Source organism: Leucoraja erinacea, chromosome 21, assembly GCF_028641065.1.
Source record: "Leucoraja erinacea ecotype New England chromosome 21, Leri_hhj_1, whole genome shotgun sequence".
Taxonomy (NCBI): domain Eukaryota; kingdom Metazoa; phylum Chordata; class Chondrichthyes; order Rajiformes; family Rajidae; genus Leucoraja; species Leucoraja erinaceus.
The window spans coordinates 15,354,354-15,375,801 of NC_073397.1; the positions used below are offsets into that span (position 1 = coordinate 15,354,354).

The 21,448-nt window shown below is 43.2% G+C and overlaps 1 protein-coding gene and 1 long non-coding RNA gene across 3 annotated transcripts in view; one reads left to right on the forward strand and one right to left on the reverse strand.

The window, feature by feature from the left end:
• Positions 1-21,448, reverse strand: part of LOC129707276 (uncharacterized) — a 95,987-nt gene that overhangs the window by 8,330 nt on the left and 66,209 nt on the right. Inside the window, exons 3-4 of one of the 2 annotated variants that reach the window (XR_008725165.1) lie at positions 5,038-5,063; positions 1,505-2,180 (exon numbers count right to left, since the gene is read on the reverse strand). This is a non-coding gene — a long non-coding RNA (uncharacterized LOC129707276). Of the gene's footprint in view, positions 1-1,504; positions 2,181-5,037; positions 5,064-21,448 lie in introns of those variants that run through there. The other variant, XR_008725166.1, reaches the window with a different exon arrangement.
• The window catches only part of slc13a3 (solute carrier family 13 member 3), a 47,678-nt gene that overhangs the window by 5,980 nt on the left and 20,250 nt on the right, over positions 1-21,448 (forward strand). The window contains exons 3-8 of the mRNA XM_055652183.1: positions 6,852-7,030; positions 13,901-13,958; positions 15,323-15,505; positions 16,346-16,471; positions 18,880-18,969; positions 21,009-21,113. Of these exons, the coding sequence (XP_055508158.1) occupies positions 6,852-7,030; positions 13,901-13,958; positions 15,323-15,505; positions 16,346-16,471; positions 18,880-18,969; positions 21,009-21,113 (741 nt within the window). The remainder of the gene's footprint in view (positions 1-6,851; positions 7,031-13,900; positions 13,959-15,322; positions 15,506-16,345; positions 16,472-18,879; positions 18,970-21,008; positions 21,114-21,448) is intronic.

Genomic DNA, 21,448 nt, shown 5'->3' on the forward strand with positions numbered 1-21,448 from the left:
CTGTGGCTACATGGATTTTCTCTGAGCGCTTCGGTCTCCTCCCACATACCGAAGATGTGCGTATCTGTAGGTTAATTGGGTTCTGTAAATTGCCCTTAGTGTGCAGTATGCAAAACTGGCATCACATAGAACTAATGTACAGGTGATTGTTGGTCAGCACAGATCCGGTGGGTCGAACGACCTGTTTCCATGCTGTATCTCTAAACTAAACTTAATTAAATTGAGCTAGCATTGCGATGGCATGAATAGGCAGGGGAATGACGTACAAAACAAAAGGAACATGTGCTCGTTTAACGTCAATGGAAATAACTTTATGTTCAACACAATAAGCTCCTCAGAAAACATGTAGAAACAAATGTGTATTGAGTGGAAAATTCTGCGAGGTTCATCTTCCCCAAATCTTTATTATTGGTTCATTGCTTTAGATCAGGAGTGAAACAAAAACCTTTCAATCAAATTCTGAATAGTTTCTAAATCTCACAGCAATGGGACTTCGCACACATAGTATAGCAATGTTACAAAATTTTGAGATTTAAAAAATCAAGTCTGCAATTTATCCCATCAGATAAAGCATAACAATAAGTTTAATTTGACACCTAATTCACTTTCATATCTCAAGTAATAAAAAACGTTATGGCCATTTTCATACTCGGAAATTAGCAACTTGTTCCCTATTGATTTTCTATGGACATAACAAAAAAGCTGTGATCGTGGACAGTCAAAAGCCCATAACCTTCTTAAAAATTAAGAGAACTGAATGAAATTTTCAGTTATCATAGATTGAAGCATTCTGAAACAAATAGAAAATAATCTTACTTGGATGACCTGAAATTAAAGCATATAATTAGTTAGTTACCCAATTGTAGCTAATTTCAAACTTCAATTACTAGTCTAAACATCTATCCATTTCTTAATAAATGATTAACATTTTTAAATAGCCTAAGTGTCCAAATAATATTCACAAATAATTCACAATAAAACATGAATTTTAAATCTCATTTACATCAATTTATAGGCCAAATGGAAGGAATTTAGTGTTCATTTGCTGTAAATTAAAGTCAATTTAAATCGGCTTTCTAGTGGGTTCCTGTGAACGCGCTGGTTTAGAACGTTCACATTGCGCTGGATTTGTGCCCTCAAATGCCCAGAAAAATACTGCGGGATATAAAGAGCCCAAAATGAACTACTCGCTATAGAAAACTTTATATACAGGGTTATACACAAGCCCCATTTAATGTAAAAATAAGGTACATACCTTTAATTGTTTGCTTTATAAAACCCTGGGGCTGCGAGAGGTTGCGAAGTGAGAGAGTGATTTTTAAACTACTATAAATATTATACAAGGCCATAAAAACTAATAATACCTTTTGCGACGGGGTCTTTCAGCGATTTTCCGTTAATGATTTACTAGGCTGAACATTTACGATTGCAACAGCCTAGTAAAAATCGCGTTTTAAACCCGCCCCCTCTAAACAGCGCCAAAATCACACACAAGGGGTGGGGCAGATGCTCAGCCACGATTCAGGTAGGTTTTGTAACATACCTACATAGTAGGAATGTTACAAAATTTTGAGATTTAAAAAATCAAGCCAGTAATTTATCCCATCAAATAAAGCATAAAAAGAACTTTAATTTGATACCCGATTCACTTTCATATCTTCAGTATTAAAAAAGGTATAGTAATTTTCATACTCGGAAATTAGCATCTTGTTCCCTATTGCTTTTACATTAACACAAAAGCTGTGATTGAGGACAGTCAAAAGCCCATAACTTTCTTAAAAGTTAAGAGAACGGAATGAAATTTTCAGTTATTATGGATTGAAACATTCTGAAACAAATATGAAACATCTTACTTGGATGACCTGAAATTAAAGCATATAATTAGTTAGTTACCTAATTGTAGCTAATTACAAAATTGACCGTTATGACTGAAATAGTAATAAAAACCGAGACTACCTGTTTTTTCTTCAACTTTTCAATTTTGGCATTGTAAACTACAAGTTTTTGCTCTTCAAACCACGCATGACATGCCTTTGTGCCCACTACTTTCCCATTAAGAATGTCCTATAGACCATCACATTTGCAGCAGTCCAAGTACGGATAATCTCTGCGAATGCTGTCTAAATCTGTCTCTTTTGCTGGGCATTTGGATTGACAATTTTGCATTTCTTCGGAGACATCTGTTTAAAATGTAAAGGAAAAAAAAACTGAACAGCATTAACAGAAACAAGTTATTATTTGCAGATTTAGAAAAAAAAGGTAGAAATGATAAAGTCAAACGCTAAAACAAATAGTAAATACTGAACAAAAAATTCATATTCATCAGTTTAATCTAATCAATTAAATTAATCTAAATTCAATTACTAGATCTAAAGATCTATCCATTTCTTAAGAAAAGGCTATTTTTTTAATACGCATAAGCATTTAAATAACAAATAACAAACTGATTCCATTCACACAAGAATCCACAATATAACATGATTTTTAAATCTCACTTTGTCATGAATTTATATGCCGAATGGAAGGAACTTGTGTGAAAGATACATCTTCTAGATGTGCTGGGATGCATCCTCAGTGATGTGACCTGGGGTCATTGGGTGTTTTGGGTCTCACAACATCAGACACCCTCACCTGGGCGACCCAGCCGGGGTTGATCAAGCCCCGACTTGCATCCCAGCAGCAACCGCCCACGGATCAGCCCACTTAATCCAAAGCCACCTAGTGGCTTTCTCTGCGGCTTCTCTTGCGGATTGAATGGCCCTCTTCTTTGCCAGCCCTGTAATGCCCAACTGCTTGATGACTTTGCAGAGTGAGCGTCCTGCAAAACCTCTACAGCCCACCTCTATGGGATCCTAAAATGTCTTCCAGCCGCTTCCAGTCCTATCACATCTCCACCAGTTCCTTATACTTTGCGCGTTTCCTCTCATTAGCCTCTTCAAGACGCTCTTCCCAGGGCACTGTCAGCTCCAGAATGATCAGCTGTTTTGTCACATCGGAGGTGATGATCATGTCTGGCCGCAGTGATGTTGCTGTGCAAATTTCAGCTGTTTGCCCAGATCGACGTGCAGCTGCCAGTCAGTGGCTGTGTGGAGGAGGCCCATCCTTGTTTTTGGTTGTGGTCGAGGCTTCTCTTCAGCTTTGACAAAAGTGATTGATTTCTTTGGGGCATGGTTGTGGTTGCTGTTACCGATGGCAGTGGCTGTACTCTCAGCAACCACCTTGAGCACCTGGTTATGGCGCCACCGATAGCAACTTCCCCAAGGGAGTTTGGGCAGCTGCTGAGGAGATGAACTAATGATCCTCTTCCAGAGCAAAGTGGGCAGGAAGGTGTCTCGCTCTTGCCCCAGACGTGGAGGTTTGCTGGGCTTGGTAGGGCATCGTAGACAGCTTGGACAAGGAATCGGACGCGCTGGAAGTCTGCCTGCATGATGTTTGACCAGGTAATCCTGCGCTGCGGTGTGCTCTCCCACCTTGTCCACGCTCCCTGCTGCCTGAGCCCCACCGTCCTGCTCACACGCTCTTCCTCCACACCTGCTCGGACCTCTTCCTGGATTAGATGGTGTCTCTCCTTGCCCTGGGCCTTGCCAACAGGTGTCTTAGGGAAGTATCCCAAACCCGCTCTGCCAGTTGCCATGACTCCCACCAATGCCTTTTGCCTTAGGCGTGACTCTGCCACCTCCACTGCTTTCTCCACCCTCCACTTCCTCCCTGTTCTCACCTCGATGCCAGCCGATGACACGTTCTGGTCCCTGGAGTCCCTGTACTGCAGAGCTTCTCTTGTTCACGCCACCATAAACTCTTCCGTGAGGCCACTGAATGGGAGCTGCAAGATGTTACTGGTCCCATACAGTGCTGCACTGTTGAGGCTGCGGGGAAGGCCAAGCCACCTGTGGAGAAAGCCGCTGATCTGCCTTTCGAGGGACTCAACTGTGGTCAATGGAACAGCGTAAACCAGCAGAGGCCACAGGACTCGGGGCAGGATGGAATGCTGATAGATCCAGGCCTTGAATCTGCCTGGCAGACCTGACTTGTCGACTTTGGTGAGCCAGGCGTCAAGGTCTTCGATGGACTTTTGAATGGCAGCAGAATCTTTCAGAGTTGTGTCAAAAACCTTCCCTAAACTCTTGCCAGGTTGCTCAGTGATGGAGGGAATGGCAGTTCTGGATAGTAAGATGTGGAATCTGTAAGTCACCTTCCCCTTCTTCAGCACCATGGACCTTGACTTTGTTGGCTTGAAACTCATCCTTGCCCAGGTGATAAGCCTCTCAAGACCATGTAGGATCCACCTACTTCCTGGGACCGATGTTGTGGTGATAGCAAGGCCGTCCATAAAAGCTCTTATTGGGGGCTGTTGTACACCAGACTTGGTTAGGGGGCCTCTGTATTCCACCTCGGCTGACTTGGCCACCATGTTCATGACAAGATAAAAAAAAATGACAGAAATGGTGCCGCCCGTTATTATTCCTTTTCCAAGCCGATGCCAGTCTGATGTTTCTGACCCAGAAGTCACCCTGAGCCTGAAATTATGGTAATAATCGAGGATCAGGACCTTGATCTTGCTAAAAACATGGTGCCGGTGTAATGCAAGCTCAACCAGTTTGTGCAGTATGGACCCATAGGCATTGGCGAGTTCCCATAATTTTTAATTTAATTTCCATAAATTAATCCAGAAACTTCCACTCTCAAGATAATCAAAATCATTATTTTTTGCACAATACATCTGACTAAAACTGTACTGTGGATATTTAGTATGAAAATATTGATCATGGATAGACAATGACACAAAATATAAATGATTTAGATGTTCTTATGACATGATTGTGCAAAAAAATAATGAATTTAATTATCTTGAGAGTGGATGTTTCCGGAATGTACTCGATTGGAATGTTGCCGTTGCCGTTGCCATAGATTTTAAGTCCATATCGGCAGGGAAAACATGGCCAATTCGTATGGGGACCTAAATAACATTTTTCGCATTATAGGATTAAAATGAAGCCACACCAAAAAGCAAGATAATATTTTAAATAAACGACATACCTTTTGTTTTGTCCTGATATCGCGATCTGTGATGTTAAAGGCGTTGAAGGCGTTTTTAGTCGCGTTTTATTTCAATCCAGCGACGCAATCGTCCGGCAAATTAAAAAAAAAACACAGGAACGGAAGCGTGAACGATTTTTCTTCATCAGCTATCAGCCCGAGGAAATCCCTCTCTGACAACCAATAGAAACCTGCATTTTAATCCCGCCTCCCCTCCCCCAAAGCCTCCGGAATCGCATGCACAGGCAGTGGCAGATCTGCAGCGCCGCTGATGGTAGGTTTTGTAACATAGCTACACCTGCCATTTTTTTTTTGATCTGTCAGTAACTTTGTGGACTGTTATATTATATCCTTATAAAGAACATTTTTCACCATATCCACTTGAGCAACAAAATGGCATTCAGTTGGATTATCGTGTTCAGTTTTGGTGCTATACAAAGGATATTGTCAAACTGGAAAGAGTACAGAGATGATTTACGGGAATGTAGCCAGGACCTGAGGGGCTATGGAGGTCGGGCAGGATAAGACTTTATTCCTTGGAACGTATGAGGCTGAGGGATGATCTTACACAGGTGGATAAGATCATGAAGGGAATAGATGTATTTTACCTAGAGTGGCAGAATCAAGAACCAGAGGACATAGGTTTAAGGTGCGAAGGGAAAGATTTAATAGGAACTTGAGGGGCAACAATTTCACAGAGGGTGGTGGGTATTTAGAACGAGCTGCCAGAGAAGGTAGTTACTATAACAATATTTAAAAGGCATACGGACAGGTACATGAATGGGAAAGGATTAGAGGGATATGGGCCAAATGGGAGCATGTGGGATTAGAGTAGAAGGGGGAACCTGGTTGGCCTTGGCAAGTTAGACGAAAGACATTAGACAATAGGTGCAGGAGTAGGCCATTTGGCCCTTCGAGCCAGCACCACCATTCACTGTGATCATGGCTGTTCATACCTAATCAGTACCCCATTCCTGCCTTCTCCCGATATCCCTTGACTCCACTATCTTTAAGAGCTCTATCTAACTCTCTCTTCAAAGCATCCAGAGAATTGGCCTCCATTGCCTTCTGAGGCAGTGAATTCCACAGATTCACAACTCTCTGGATGAAAAAGTTTTTCCTCATCTCCATTCTAAATGGCCTACACATTATTCTTAAACTGTGACCCCTGGTTCTGGACTCCCCCAACATTGGGAACATTTCCTGCCTCTAGCGTATCCAATCCCTTAAGTTGGGCCGAAAGGTCTGTTTCTGTGCTATATGACTATGATTCTATAATAATTAGCTGTTTGTTGGATGAAAACAAGAAGCTGGTGCGACTTGGGTGGTGGTGGGGGGGGGGGGGTATGTGGTATGAATTTTGATATCTCTCACTAGATCACCTATTCATTAAACAATGATGGTCATTTCCATTGCTATTATGAGAAATTAAAATTGGGTATGTTTTATAAAGGACTGGTTATCTGCTCCACATACTGTCCAAATTACAAAGAGGAACATTTCTTCCTCTCGTTCTTTATCCATTTCTTTACACCATCGTCTGTATCTCTTGTTTCCCTTAATCCCTAACCCGTCTGAAGATGGGTCTCGACCCGAAACGCCATCCATTCCTTCTCTCCAGAGATGCTGGTTGTCCCGCTGAGTTACTCCAGCTTTTTGTGTCTATCTTCGGTTGAAACAGCATGTGCAGTTTCCTCCTACACATAATGTTTCAGGCCAGTGCTTTCTCTCCATTCTAATTCAGAACTATTGCATAAACCAAGTTGTTTACTTAGTAGCGAAGATTTAGTGTTATTTTGTGTTCTGTTTTGCAGGCTTATCCTGGGAATGATGATAACCACCAGTTTACTGTCAATGTGGCTTAGTAATACTGCCTCCACTGCCTTGATGATGCCAATAGCCAAAGCAGTGCTCCAAAGCTTATTTGGTAGCATGGAAGCTACCCTTGAGTCTACTCAGCTTAAAGATTGTGATGAAGCCTCTGACCTTAAAGGTACCCCTAATAACCTTAAAAACATTGATATGTATTTGTTACTGCATAGAAACCTGCAATCTGGCTTCTGGTTGTGAAAGCGCTAGAAAGGACTAGACCAAGTGCAGATTTGTTGGGCCTGTCCCTCAATGCAATATTCCACCACTCACCCATAGCCCCTAACTGCGCAGGCGTGGCTGACGGGTTCCCATTGTGACGCCAGAGATCCCCATTGTGACGAGAGTCACGCAACCCTCATTTAACTGCACAGGCGTGGCCGGCAAGTGGGAACGCAGCTGCAATGTTTTTAAAGTTTAAAATGGCAATAACTTGTAAAATATAAGATCAATGTGAACGCATCTCACTCTCCCTCTTCAGTCCCCTATTCCACTCCTCCATTATCCTCGCTCTACCCACCCTATACCAACGTCCTCTGCTTCCTCCGCTCACCCCCTCCCTCCCGTCCTCTCTCTTCCCCCTCTCCTCCTCCATTACCTCGCATACTCCCTCCCCCTCCTCTTCACCCGCCCTCTTCTTTCCCCTTTGCTCCTCCCCTCCCCCACTCCCTCCTTCACCTCGGGAGGCCGAGGCTGTGGCTTAGTCCTTACCCTGGGTCCCACTCCTCTCCCTCCCCACTGGCCCGGAGCAGTAGAGCCGCCACGGCAAGACCCAGCCCCAGCGGCTAGGCTAAGGGGTCCCCGGCGGGGCCTCTTCCTGCCCCCAGATCCCGCACCAGATCCAACCCCAGCCCAGGGCCCACGGGGCAGAAAGGGCCCCCGGAGGCGTTTGTAAAATAGAAGGAAACTTACCAGTGGAGCCGTTTGGTCCCCGTTTTGAAGGCAGGCAAGTAGACGTGAAGAAAAATGATGGTGATCTGAAAATCCGAAATGGCCCCAAATGCGCAGGTGGCTGATTGTGACAGGCACGGGAACCCTCCCCCAACTGCATAGGCATGGGTGGCAAGTGGGGGTGCTGTTTTAAGTTACGTTTTAAATGTTAAATAAATGTCAATGACTTGTAAAACATGACATGAATCTGAATGAAAATTGCTACTGCACATTCCAGGATAATGATAAGTAAAGTGGGCCTAAAATTGTCAAGCTATCATCTACCATTTTTGCGCAGTTTCGAAAACAAATATATATAGGTGCAAACAAGATGAGAGTTTTAGTAAAATACTAGAGCAACTGGGACCCGTTGGGTCCCTGTCACATGGGAGGCCTGGTCTCCCAAAGCAACCCATTCCCCAACACTCTATTGCACCATTAAATTGCAGCAGTTCCAATTGCAATACCAATTGGTGCTCCCCCTCCTGTTGAAGGTCTAAGTTCAGAGTGTTTCTGTCTTGCAACTTTGTATCAAAATGTCGAAATGTGTTGGAAACTGTGAGGAATGATTTTAACAGTAAAAATGTTGGCATTTTTAATGCTTTAATCGCAAATGACGTGAAATTTATGATCAAATCTTGTGAACCTGATCACTGCCTGGAGGGGAAAAATCTGAATCAGAATATGTAAAAATCTTATCGTTACCGTGTAGTGTTTTTGCGAAAATGTAAAGACTCACACATATACACACATGCAAGATGAGAGTTATTTATAGATATATAGATACTAAACCAAGTGGGACCCATTGGGCCCCGTTCCCCAACGCGATATTCCACCACTCACCCATTTCCCCCAACGAAACCCATTCCCCCAATGCAATATTTCACCACTCACCCGTTCCCCCAACGTAACCCGTTTCCACCACTCACCCGTTCCCCCAAAGCAATATTCCACCACTCACCCGTAGTGATTGTGTGGTGGATCACTGCTGACAGGCAGTTTATGTAAATGAGATCCCATTGTGACGTCATAGCCACTAACTGCCACTGCAAGTTCAAATTATTTTTCTCAAACTGGATTTTGTGAAGTTTTAAATGTGAATAACTTGAAAAATATAACTTTTTCCCCAACATCAGAAGTAGAACACAAACCAACCTCCCTTCCATTGACTACATCTGCACCTCACGCTGCCTCGGCAAGGCCACCAGCATAATCAAAGATGAGTCTCACCCCAGTCACTCACTCTTCTCCCCTCTCCCATCAGGCAAGAGATACAGAAGTGTGAAAACACACACCTCCAGATTCAGGGACAGTTTCTTCCCAGTTGTCATCAGGCAACTGAACCAGCATATCACCAACTAGAGAGCGGTTCTGACCTGCCATCTACCTCATTGGAGACCCTCGGACTATCTTTAATTGGACTCTACTGAACTTTATCTTGCACTAAACGTTATACACTTTATCCTGTATCTGTTCACTGTGGACGGCCTGATTGTAATCATGTGTAGTCTTTTTGCTGAGCGGATAGCGCACAACAAAAAGCTTTGCACTGAACCTCAGTACACATCAGAATAATAAACTGACCTAAATTATGTGTGGTCTTTTCACTGACAGGACAGCAGCAACAAAAAGCTTTTCATTACTTTCTACTACAGTGCTCGTGATGATAATAATAAACTAAACTAAGCAGAGGAGGTTAAGAGAGGAAATGACTGAGGCAGATAAAACGGAGAGGGTGCAGATAGGATAAACTGCAGGAAAACTTGATGACATTGTATGGGATAGGTATGGGATAAGAGATGTTTTAGGGTAAGGGATAAGAGATTTGGAAGGGATCTGAGGGGAACCTTCTTCACTCAGAGGGTGGTTCCTGGAATACACTGCTGGATAGAAGCTGAGTTGCTGACACCATTTAAAAATTGTCTTAACGAGCACTTCAATAGCCGAGGCATAGAGGGCTACAGGGCCAATTCCGAGAGATGGGATTAATATGGAAGGGTGCCCACTGGTCAGTGTGGTCTTGGTGGGTCGAATGGCCTTTTTTTTTTGCTGAATGTCTCTATTGTTGCAGAAATTGCAATGCCCTCTCTTTGACTGATATATTTTAATCAGATATTTAAGCAGATTGCAGGAGGACAAGAGGGAGAAAGAGTTGAGGAGAAAAAATTATGAATTAATTTCCCAAGGAAGTGTACAAATTCAAGTCTAGTAAGTCAAGGGTGGCAGAGTGGCGCAGTTGTTGGAACTGTTCCCTCGCATTGCCACAGACCCGGGTTTCAATCTTGACCTCGGGCGCTGGTCTGAATGGAGTTTGCACGTTCTCTCTGAGGACTCATGGGTTTCTTAAGGGTGCTCTTGTTTTCCTCCCTCATCCCAAACGTGTGCAGGATGTAGGTTAATTGGCCTCTGTAAATTACCCGCAGTGTGTGGGGAGTGGATGAGAAAGGGGATTAACACAGAACTAGTGTGAACATGTGTTCGATGGTCAGTATGGGCTCAGTGGGCTGAAGGGCCTGTTTCCATGCTGTATCTTCATAATAATCTAAGTCAAGCCAAGTTTATTGTCATATGAACAAGTATGGTGAGGCACAGGTACAATGAACATTTAGCTTGAGGCAGCACCACGGGCACACTTACCCAGACAATTTGCAAACAAATTATACTTAAATTATACAAGATAATGAAAGGAAAAAAAAAACTGTAAAAAACAGACTTTAGTGCAAAAACATCTTTAAAAACTAGTCGGTGGCGGTGCAAGAGGTGGTCCCTAGTGTTCCACTGCTGAGGTGGGATTAGGAATGTGCAGGTTGGTTCAAGGATCTGAAAGTTATCGGAAAGATGCTGTAATCAATTGCTGTCACACGTCAGTATATAAACCACATCTGATGTTTGGCTGTGTAAGATTTCCTACTTTTCTCCCATTACTTTGATAGAAAACCACCTTCACACATAATAGGTTTCTACTAAGCTACTAAGTACCCAGGACTTTAAGTGGAGGTAGTGTTTAACGAGTCCTCTGTCCAAATAAACAAAATGCACAGTTACCTAACTCAACACATCAGCATTGGCCTCGTATCTGAGAAGACATGTGCTGATGTTGGAGAGGGTCCAGAGAATGATCCAGGGGATATGATGAGCGTTTGACGGCACTGTGCCTGTACTCACTGGAGTTTAGAAGGATGAGGGGTTATCTCATTGAAATCTACCGAATAGTGAAAAACATGGATAGAGTGGATGTGGAGAGGATATTTCCACAAATGAGAGAATATAGGGTCTTGGAATAAAAGGACATGCATTTAGAAAGGAGATGAGGAGGAATTTCTTTATCCAGAGGATGATGAAGCTGTAGAATTCATTGCCACAGATGGCGGTGGAGACCAAGTCTTTGGATATTCTTAAAGCGCAGATTGACAGGTACATGCTCAGTAAATGTGTCATTGGTTATGGGGAGAAGGCAGGAGAATGGGGTTAAGAGGGAAAGATATGCTTGAGGGGCAGCCAAGATTGAATGGTGGGGTAGACTTGATGGGCAGAATGGCCTAATTCTGTACCTATGGCATGAACTCGTGAGCAAAAGGATTGCAAAAAAACATTTGGGTGCTGCATACGCATCTATTTAGGTCATTGCTGAGAGCAAGCGGTTCGGAGTGTTTCTTTTGGGTTTGCTCTTTGTTTCATGACTGTTACTTTCTGCTTCAAATTTGGATGTTTTCCAGCTCTTACTGTTGTCTGGCAATGGTCTGCTTCGCCACTCGATAGCGCTGAACATGAAGAACACAAAACAGAGAGTGTTGGCCTGAGGAGGTTGCACAAATGGAGCCATGATTATGTGATTCAGGTCTCCAGCCAATAGACTGTAGACTTGCACAGTTAGTGGGGTGTCCCGGTAATAATAATAATGGCAAGATTTTTAAGATAAATTTGACAACTATTATTTAGGATAGGATTACACCAATTACATACACTCTTCCGTAATATTCTTACATAGAAACATAGAAAATAGGTGCAGGAGTAGGCCATTCAGCCATTCGAGCCAGCACCGCCATTCAATATGATCATGGTGGATCATCCTAAATCAGTACCCCTTTCCTGCTTTTTCCCCATATCCCTCGATTCCGTTAGCCCTAAGAGCTAAATCTCTTGAAAACTATCTTTTATACTCCTGAAAACTGCACAGAAATGTGGTACACTTATGATACAGAGCCAATAAAATCATGGGAGACCCCCTTCCACTCCTGCAACGGACTTTTCCAGCTGCTACGGTCGGGCAAACGCCTCCGTTGCCATGCTGTGAGAACAGAGAAGTTGAGAAGAAGCTTCTTCCCAGAGGCCATTAGGACTGTAAACTCCTATCTCACCAGGGACTAACTTTTACTGTACCACTCTACTGCTTTTTTTTAAATTGCTGTTTTTTTTCCCTTTTTCCTCCCGCCCACAATATGTAAAAGATTATGCGATTCTGTTCCGTTCTGTTTGTAGTTTGTTTGGTTGTTTGTTTGTTTGTCTTTTTGCACAAAGTCCACGGGCATTGCCACTTTTCATTTCACTACACATCTCGTGTGTGTATGTGACGAATAAACTTGACTTGACTTGACTTTATTGATTGATACTTTAGTATCATGTGAAATGTCACAGTGAAATACTTTGAAATTCTTCTGAAGAGAAAGTATGGTCCATTGGCTTCATGGTTAACCAGTCAGAGTCAGAATCAGAAATAGGCTCTTCACCCACTGAGTCCACATCAACCAGCCATTTACATTAATCCTATATTAATCCGACGTTCCCATCAACATATAAATCAAAGATAGACATAAAAAGCTGGAGTAACTCAGCGGGTCAGACAGTATCTCTGGAGAAAAGGAATAGGTGATGTTTCGGGTCCCGACACTTCTTAAGACTGAGAATCAGGGGAAAGATAAAAGAGTGATATAGACGGTGATATAGAGAGAGATATAGAACAAATGCTTAGAACAAATACAAGTCATGTAAGTCAAGTCAAATTCATTTGTGGACAGCACATTGGCGCAGTGGTAGAGTTGCTGCCTAAAGGGCCTGTCCCACGAGCATGTGACCTGGGTTCGATCCTGACTATGTGTGTGCTGTCTGCATGGAGTTTGTACGTTCTCCCCATGACCACATGGATTTTCTCCGGGACTCCGGTTTCCTCACACGCTCCAAAGACGTGCAGGTTTGTCGGTTAATTGGCTTCTGTAAATTACCCCTAGTATGTCGGATCGTTCTAGTGTACGGGGTGGTTTTTGGTCAATGCGGACTCGGTGGGCCAAGGGCCTGTTTCCAAGCTGCATCTCTAAATGCCTAAAGACTAAAGTCTAAAAGTAAACAAGTAAGGTGAGCTACAGGTACAATGAAAATGTTGCTTTCAGCAGCTTCACAGGCACATAGACTCAGATAACACACAAAACATAAATGATACTTAGATTGTACAAGACACTGATCTCGAGCACTCTCAAACGCGCTAGGGGCAATTACAGTGGCCAAATAACCATCAATCCTCACATCCTTGGGATGTGGGAGGAAACCCGAGAACCCAAAAGAAACACGTGTGGCCACAGGAAAAGCATGTAAACTCCTCAGACAGCTCCCATGATCAGGATTGGACTCCAGTTTCTGACACTATTAGCCAGCGGTTCTAGACACCCAAGGAATTAGCTGCAAGTGATCAGGTTCAATACAATGGTAGACAAAAAATGCTGGATTGCAGGTCGTCTATTCCTTGTTGAGTTTCTCCAGCATTTTTTGTCTACCTTCGATTGTTCCAGCATCTGCGGTTCTTTCTTAAACAACAGGTTCAATGCAATGGTCATATTTACTCTATGAATAAGTCAGGTCCGTGCATAACAATAGTACTTCTTAAGGTCTGACATTAATTAACACCTTGTGTACTTTGTTCCTTGAGGATTTAAATAACACCTGTTAGATAATCTGAAGATTTTATTGTAAATTTAAAAATTGTCAAACCATGTGATGTTGACTTGATGCTTTCGAACAATGAATTGGAGGTCATTTAATGCATCTGCCACCTCTTTTCTTTCCCCCTTTCCAGACAGCACTTCAAAGGAGCCACTGCCCAATGAGGGGTTACATTTGACTTCTGAAGACAGGTACTTTGCAAAAATTGGTGCACATAAAATGTCAGCAAAGGTTGAATGTGCACTAAAAATACAAGGATATGAGAAATCAAAGGAGCAAGTAGCACTTCAGTGTGATCAGCTGATAGTTGATCTTCTACTTAAAGTCCTATTTCCTGCCTGTTATCCCCTTCCTGTTCACAAATTATCGTTATTAAATCGGGCATGGTACAGTTGCTGCCTTACAGGGCCAGAGACCGAGGTTCACTCCTGGTTACGGGTGCTATCTGTACGGAGTTGGTATTTTCTCCCTGTGACCACGTCCGTTTGATCCAGGTGCTCAGGTTTCCTCCCACACTCCAAAGCCATGCAGGTTTGCAGGTTAATTGGCTTTGGTAAAATTGTAAATCATCGCTCGTGTGTGGGACAGTGCTAGTGTATGGGGTGATCGCTGGTCAGCACAGACTCAGTGGGCTGAAGAGCCTGTTTCCCCGTTGTTATTCAAAAGTAAAGTCTAAACCTAACAAAAAATGTGTTTTAATTAACCCCAAAGATAAAATCATTCCCTGGGCATTTAACCTGTTTGTTCCAAGGTAACAGGTTCAATAGGTTTCAGGCATTCAGTTAAGTGTTGGCAAGAACATACTGTGCGGTTTTGGCTAATAATTTATGTTTACCCACTATTGCTGAATCCCACACTCTTTCCTTTGCCCCCCCCCCCCCCCACCCCAACCAGTGCACACCCATTTCTCCCCGTGTCCCACCCGAGTCAACCTGTTCCTTTCCCCTCCTTTGTACAGTCATATCCCATCCCCTTCTGTCCCAAGCCTCCTCCATTGTCAGAGTAAGGCTAAATGCAATTTGGAGGAGCAGTATATCATATTTTGCTTGGGCAGCTTACAACCCAGTGGTATGAATGAACATTGATTTCTCTAACGTCAAGTAACCCCACTGCATTCCCCTCTCTCTCTCCCCCCCCCCCCCCCCCCCCCCCCCCCCCCCCCAAAGTCACCTTGTTGTGTCTCATTCTCTGTACTCGATCTCACCTGACAAACAGCTAACTATGGCCTGCTTCCTTTATCATTGGTACTTATTTGCACATCTTTCATTCATTTGTTCTATGTCTCTCTACAACACCGTCTATATCTCTCTTTTCCCTTTCCCCTGATTCTCAGTCTAAAGGTCTCGACCCAAAATGTCACCTATTCCTTTCCTCCAGAGATGCTGTCTAACCTGCTGTTACTCCAGCTTTTTGTGTCTATCTTTAATTACCTATTTAAGTATCTATTCTAATAGTGTTCTCAGTCCTGAGAACAGCATTAGTTTAGCTTATGAACCTGCATTAATTGAGGAAATTATAGCACTGCCTGTATATGGCCTTTGGTTTCCTTCCACAGCAAAAGCCCAGAGGAATTTGAAACAAATGCTAACTTGACACTCATGCAGCAGAAGGTTGCAGAAGACCGGAAGAAACTATGGAAGGGTTTCCTTGTCTCCATTCCTTACGCTGCAAGTATTGGAGGGACCGCCACACTGACTGGGACAACTCCTAACCTGATTCTGGTTGGGCAGCTGAAAATGTAAAGTGAAACTTGCAATTTTGCTTTAAAATAAACATTGTCACTTTTGCTGAGCGATCCTGCAAGAACAGCGAATGAGGGTGATGAAAGTTCTGTCCTGATGCTCTGGGGGGTGCTTTACTGAGACACGTGTTACACTGCTCTAAGCTGTGTAATATGTAACCCAAGGTTACTTTCCACTATTGTGAGAGATAAAAGAATAATGGTTGCTCATTGCTGCTCAAACGTTTAATTTTGGTTTTAAGTTCATAAGTTATAGGAGCAGAATTAGGTCATTCGGCCCATCAAGTCTACTCCGCCATTCAATCGTGGCTGATCTATCTTTCCCTCTCCCCTGCCTTTCTCCCCATAACCCCTGACACTCGTACTAATCAAGAATATATCAATCTCCGCCTTAAACATGTGCATTGACTTGGCCTCCACAGCGTTCTGTGGCAATGATTTTCCACAGAATCAGCACCCTTTGACTAAAGAAATTCCTCCTCATCTCCTATCTAAAGGTACATCCTTCTATTCTTCGGCTATGGCCTCTGGTCCTGGACTCTCCCACTAGTGGAAACATCCTTTCCTTTTAGTTTTGAGATACAGTTTCCCCCCACATCCCAAAGATGTGCGGGTTTGAAGGTGAATTGGCAGTCTAAATTGCCCCTAGTGTGTAGGGAGTGGGTGTGAATGTGGGATGATGTAAAACTAGTGTGCATGGGTAATTGTTGGTTGGTACAGACCCGGTGGACCAAAGGGCCGTTTGCTATTAAATCTTGTGATTTTACAGATGATGTGCTGTGATTTGCTTTGTTTCTCCAAGTTATGAGACTGAGGGATAATCTTATTTTGTTTCAGTTATTTCCCTGCCTGTGATGACCTGAACTTTGCCTCATGGTTCATCTTTTCCTTCCCGCTCGCATTCCTCTTCCTGATCGTTGGCTGGGTGTGGATCGCTTTCCTACATGGAGGATTCAACATAAGGTATCAAGAAGGACATATGGAATAGGAACAATTCTGAGTTGAAATCTTCCTTGCGTGCCTTTAGTCCAGGCCTTGGCATCTATCTCCCACATCTTCAAACATTACCGTTAGACTTTAGAGATACCACGCAGAAACAGGACTTCCGGTCCACCAAGTCCGTGTCGACCAGCGATCACCCCGTACACTAGCACTATCCTACACACTAGGGACAATTTGTCATTTTACCATGGCCAGTTAACCTACAAACTTGTAGGTCTTTGGAGTGTGGGAGAAAACCGGAGCACCCGGAGAAAACCCCACACGGTCACAGGGAGAATGTACAAACTCTGTATAGTCAGCACCCATAGCCTGGATCGAACTCTGGCCTCTGGCACTGTAAGGCAGCAACTCTACCTCTGCATCACTGTGCTGCCCTATAAGAGTATTTCAGTCGACCATTTGGAAAATCCCTACTGATTATAAAGTTTCACCAACAAATGAAGATACACGGATAGGAAAGGTTTAGAGAGATATGGGCATAATACGGGTAAATGGGACTAGCTTAAATGGGGCATCTTGGTTGGCATGGATGAGATGGGCCAAAGGGCCTGCTTCTGTGCTGTATGACTTTATCTCCAGCGCATTGTCAACCACACACTTCAGTTTGTTTCATCCACAAACCTCTTTATCATGCCACTACTTTTAAATCATTATTATTTTAAATTAAAACCGTGACTGTGTACTACGTCCCACGGAATAATCCTGGTAACGGCCTTTCAATCATAAAAACACCCATCTACATTCCACCTTTAGCCACTGTGACAATGTGAGATCCACTTTGCCACTCGCCCTTCGATCCCATAGCCTTTAACATTTCTGAATGCATCTAATAATGTTTTGATTGATTGAAATATGCAGCACTGAAACTAGGCTCTTCAGCCCACTGAGTTCACACCAACCATCGATCACATGTTCACACTCGTTCTATGTTAAGCCACTTTCATGCCCACACCCTACACACCAGGGGCAATTTACAGAAGCCACTTAACCTACAAAATCGTATATCTTTGTGATGTGGGAGCAAACTGGAGCACCCAGAGGGAACCCAAGCAGTCATAGGACGAACATACCAACTCCACGCAGACAAGTCAAGTCAAGTCACGTTTATTCGTCACATACACATACGAGATGTGCAGTGAAATGAAAGGTGGCAATGCTCGCGGACTTTGTGCAAAAAGACAAACAAACAAACAAACAAACAAACTATAAACACATTCATAAACACACACATATTCTTTTACATATTAAATATTGGAAGGAAAAACATTCAGTAAAGTTAGTCCCTGGTGAGATAGGAGTTTACAGTCCAAATGGCCTCTGGGAAGAAACTCCTTCTCAACCTCTCCGTTCTCACTGCATGGCAACAGAGGCGTTTGCCTGACCGTAGCAGCTGGAACAGTCCGTTGCATGGGTGGAAGGGGTCTCCCATGATTTTATTGGCTCTGGAGTTGCACCTCCTGTTGTATAGTTCCTGCAGGGGGGCGAGTGAAGTTCCCATAGTGCGTTCGGCCGAGCAATTCCCAAACCAGATGGTAATATTTCCGGACAAGATGCTTTCCACCGCCGCTGAGTAGAAGCACTGGAGGATCCTCGGAGACACTCTGAATTTCCTCAATTGCCTGAGGTGGTAAAGGCGCTGCCTTGCCTTACTCACGAGTGCTGCGGCGTGTGATGTCCATGTCAGATCCTCAGAGATGTGGACTCCCAGATATTTAAAACAGCTCACCCTATCCACAGTATCCCCATTTATCCTCAATGGAGTGTACATCCTCAGATGATGTGTCCTCCTAAAGTCCACGATCAGCTCCTTAATTTTTTTGATGTTCAAGAGGAGGCTGTTGTCCTGACACCAGAGTGCTAGATCAGCCACCTCCTCCCGGTAGGCCCTCTCATCGTTGTCTGAGATCAGGCCCACCACCACAGTGTCAACAGCAAACAGCAGACAGCACCCAAGATCACATTTCTCTGGTGCTGTGAGGCAGCAGGTCTATCAGCTGCACCACTTTAACATGTGTTAATGTACGACTACTACATGAAATATGAATATATTCAAAAATCTATGTCAACCTGAGTTACTTATAGACTGTTTGCCTCAGGGATTTCCTTAGTAGTTTATATAGAGGGCTGTGAACCATTCTCTCTCAACGAATTACACAAGGATCAGATTCAGATTAAAAAAATAACAAAAGTGCAGAGAATGCTCAGATGTCATTCTATGTTCTGTGTAAAATGTGTGATCTTTTTGACCTAGCATGGACTATGGTTTCAGAAAGTAAAATTCACCATTATCCAGTGTGGATTCTGTGCTGAAACTTTGTCGTAGGGATAATTCTAGCATTTCTTTTCTCCTTTGTCGCTCCTCCCTTTAGGTCGTGCAGGAAGAAGGGAAGTACTGCAAAAACTGAAGCCAAAGTAATGAGTGCAATAAAGTATGAATACAGTAAACTGGGGCCATTCACGTAAGCATGGGTGGATCTACATTGGTAATGTGCTGTATGTTGTGTTAATTAGCAGGTTCACTGAAATCAGTGCAGGATTTGGAACAGATGCTTCCGAATAGGCCGACATTTCATAGTTGCAGTGGAGTGATTTATTATCAATTACTTCTGTTGCCAAATGAGATTGCCACCAGCAATACCAGTAATACCAGTACAATTATTTTCCCTTTCGCGGTTCCAAAACGTAATCACATCAATCCAACATCCGTTCCAAAATATAGGTCTCATTCCCAAAATCACATCCTATACCTCCAAGTAAGTTCAAACACAGCAAGCTACAAAATCTCAGCAGGTCAGGCAGCATCTGTGGAGGGAGAAACAGTCGATACTTCAGCTCTGCGAATTTAATGAGAAATCATCAACATTCCAGGGTGGAAATCTCAAAGACTAGAGGGCACAGCTTGAAGATGAGAGGGGCAAAATTTGAAGGAGAGGTGCGGGGAAGTCTTTTTACGCAGATGGTGATGAATGCCTGGAGCGCACTGCCAGGGGTGGTGATGAAGAGAGATACAATAGTGGCATTTAAGAAACTATTGGATAGACACATGGATATGCAGGGAATTAATGCAGGAAGATAAAAGTTGGCATTATGTCCAGGCAGATAAGCATTAGTCCTGGCATTATGTTCGGCACAGACATTATGGGCCAAAGGGCCTCTTCCTATGCTGTACTGTTCTACGTTCTGTGTTCTAATCACAGACCTAAAGCATAGCCTGTTTTTCTTTCCACAGATGCTGCTTCTCCTGCTGTTATTTTTAATTTTGTTTCAGATTTCCATCAGCAGTAGAAGGTTGCTTCAGCAACATTCTGCTTTGGGATCTGATCGGCACCATGTTTAGCAAAGCATTACTCTGTAGCCACTCTATGTGCCACCCGAGTCAGTTAAACTGACTTTGAGTCTTAGAATTTTAATCATTGCACAATAAATGGTTATAGCATTTTATGACTAAGTCTGTCGGCCTCAAACCTCTGGGAGGCAAAGTCAATCAATGGGCAATCTTCGAAGTTTTCTCAGAATCCCATTAATCTTTTGCTAGAGTTCCCTGTTCTACAAGGAGATGGTCAACTTGATCATTTTCTATTCAAATCATTGTACATTTCATCCTCCTCCCACTCACACCATCTTGTTCCTCTATCCCGTCCCATGCTTCCAGCAACCATTTTGCCCCACAAGATGTGGAGATGAAGGCCTTCCACAGAAGAGAATGTATTTGATCGAAGATGTTTCATTTGAATTAAATTATGTAATTCCTATTATATTTTCCCAAAGTACTCACCAAATTATTGTTATTGAACACCAAATCCTAACACCCAGTCAATGAGGTTTTAACTTAAAGCCCTGTATGTCCCCTTGGTGTGACATAAAAACCCCCATAACACTCTACCAAAGAATTGCAAGGAAGTTTTTGACAGTGGTTTTGACTTTAGCCAATAGTATAGATTCCTCAATCATCGTCATCGACGGTGGCAAAGTGCCACACCTGCCTCACAGCAACCCGGATCGATCCAGACCTGGGTGCTGAGTGTGTGCAGTTTGCACGTTCTCCCTGTGGCCATGTGTGTTTCCTCCAGGTGCTCCGGTTTCCTCCTGCATCCCAAACACGTGTGGGTTTGTAGGTTAAACAGCCTCTGTAAATTGCCCCTGGTGTGTAAGGAGTGGATGCAAACGTGGGATAACATAGAACTGGTGTGAGCGGGTGATTGATGGTCAGCGTGGACAAGGTGGGCCGAAGGGCCTGTCTCCATACTGTATCATTCCATCGATCGAAACAAACATGTCATTTGATCATTGTAACATTCAGCAATCCGGTTGTACATGGACTACCTGCTATTTTCCCACATCGCCTCCATGTCTATACTTCAAATCGATTTAATTATAATTTAAGTGCAGCGAATAGTGTTCCCCAAATGCCAGGTTTGTAGAAAGTGCTTTGAAACTTCCTGAGATTGTGAAAAGTGCTGAATAAATGCTCGTTTGTTCTTTGTGAATTGATTTTCAGGTATGCAGAGGGTGCTGTCTCGATGTTCTTCTTCTTATTTGCGGTTTTGCTTTTCACGAGAGATCCAAAATTCATTACAGGTTGGGCCATTCTGTTCCCCAAAGGGTAAGAAGACCTCCTTTCCATTTGTTTAGATGAACTAAAAATATTCTGAGAGATGTGTAATAGAAATAGAGACAGGACATGGTCATTTGGCCACTCAGTATTCCACTGTTCAATAAGATCATGCCCGCCATTGTCCCAGACACACGTCCCCACCCACTTCACGAATTTCTTTTATATCCAACAACCTGTGTATCACTAACTTGAATATACTCAAAGACTAAACATCCTTGGTTATCTCAATAGAAGTGTGCAAAACATTACAACGGCATAGTAAACAACTCCTTCGTTATTGCCTCCAAAGACCATTACTAAGTCCATAACATCTATTCTAGGAT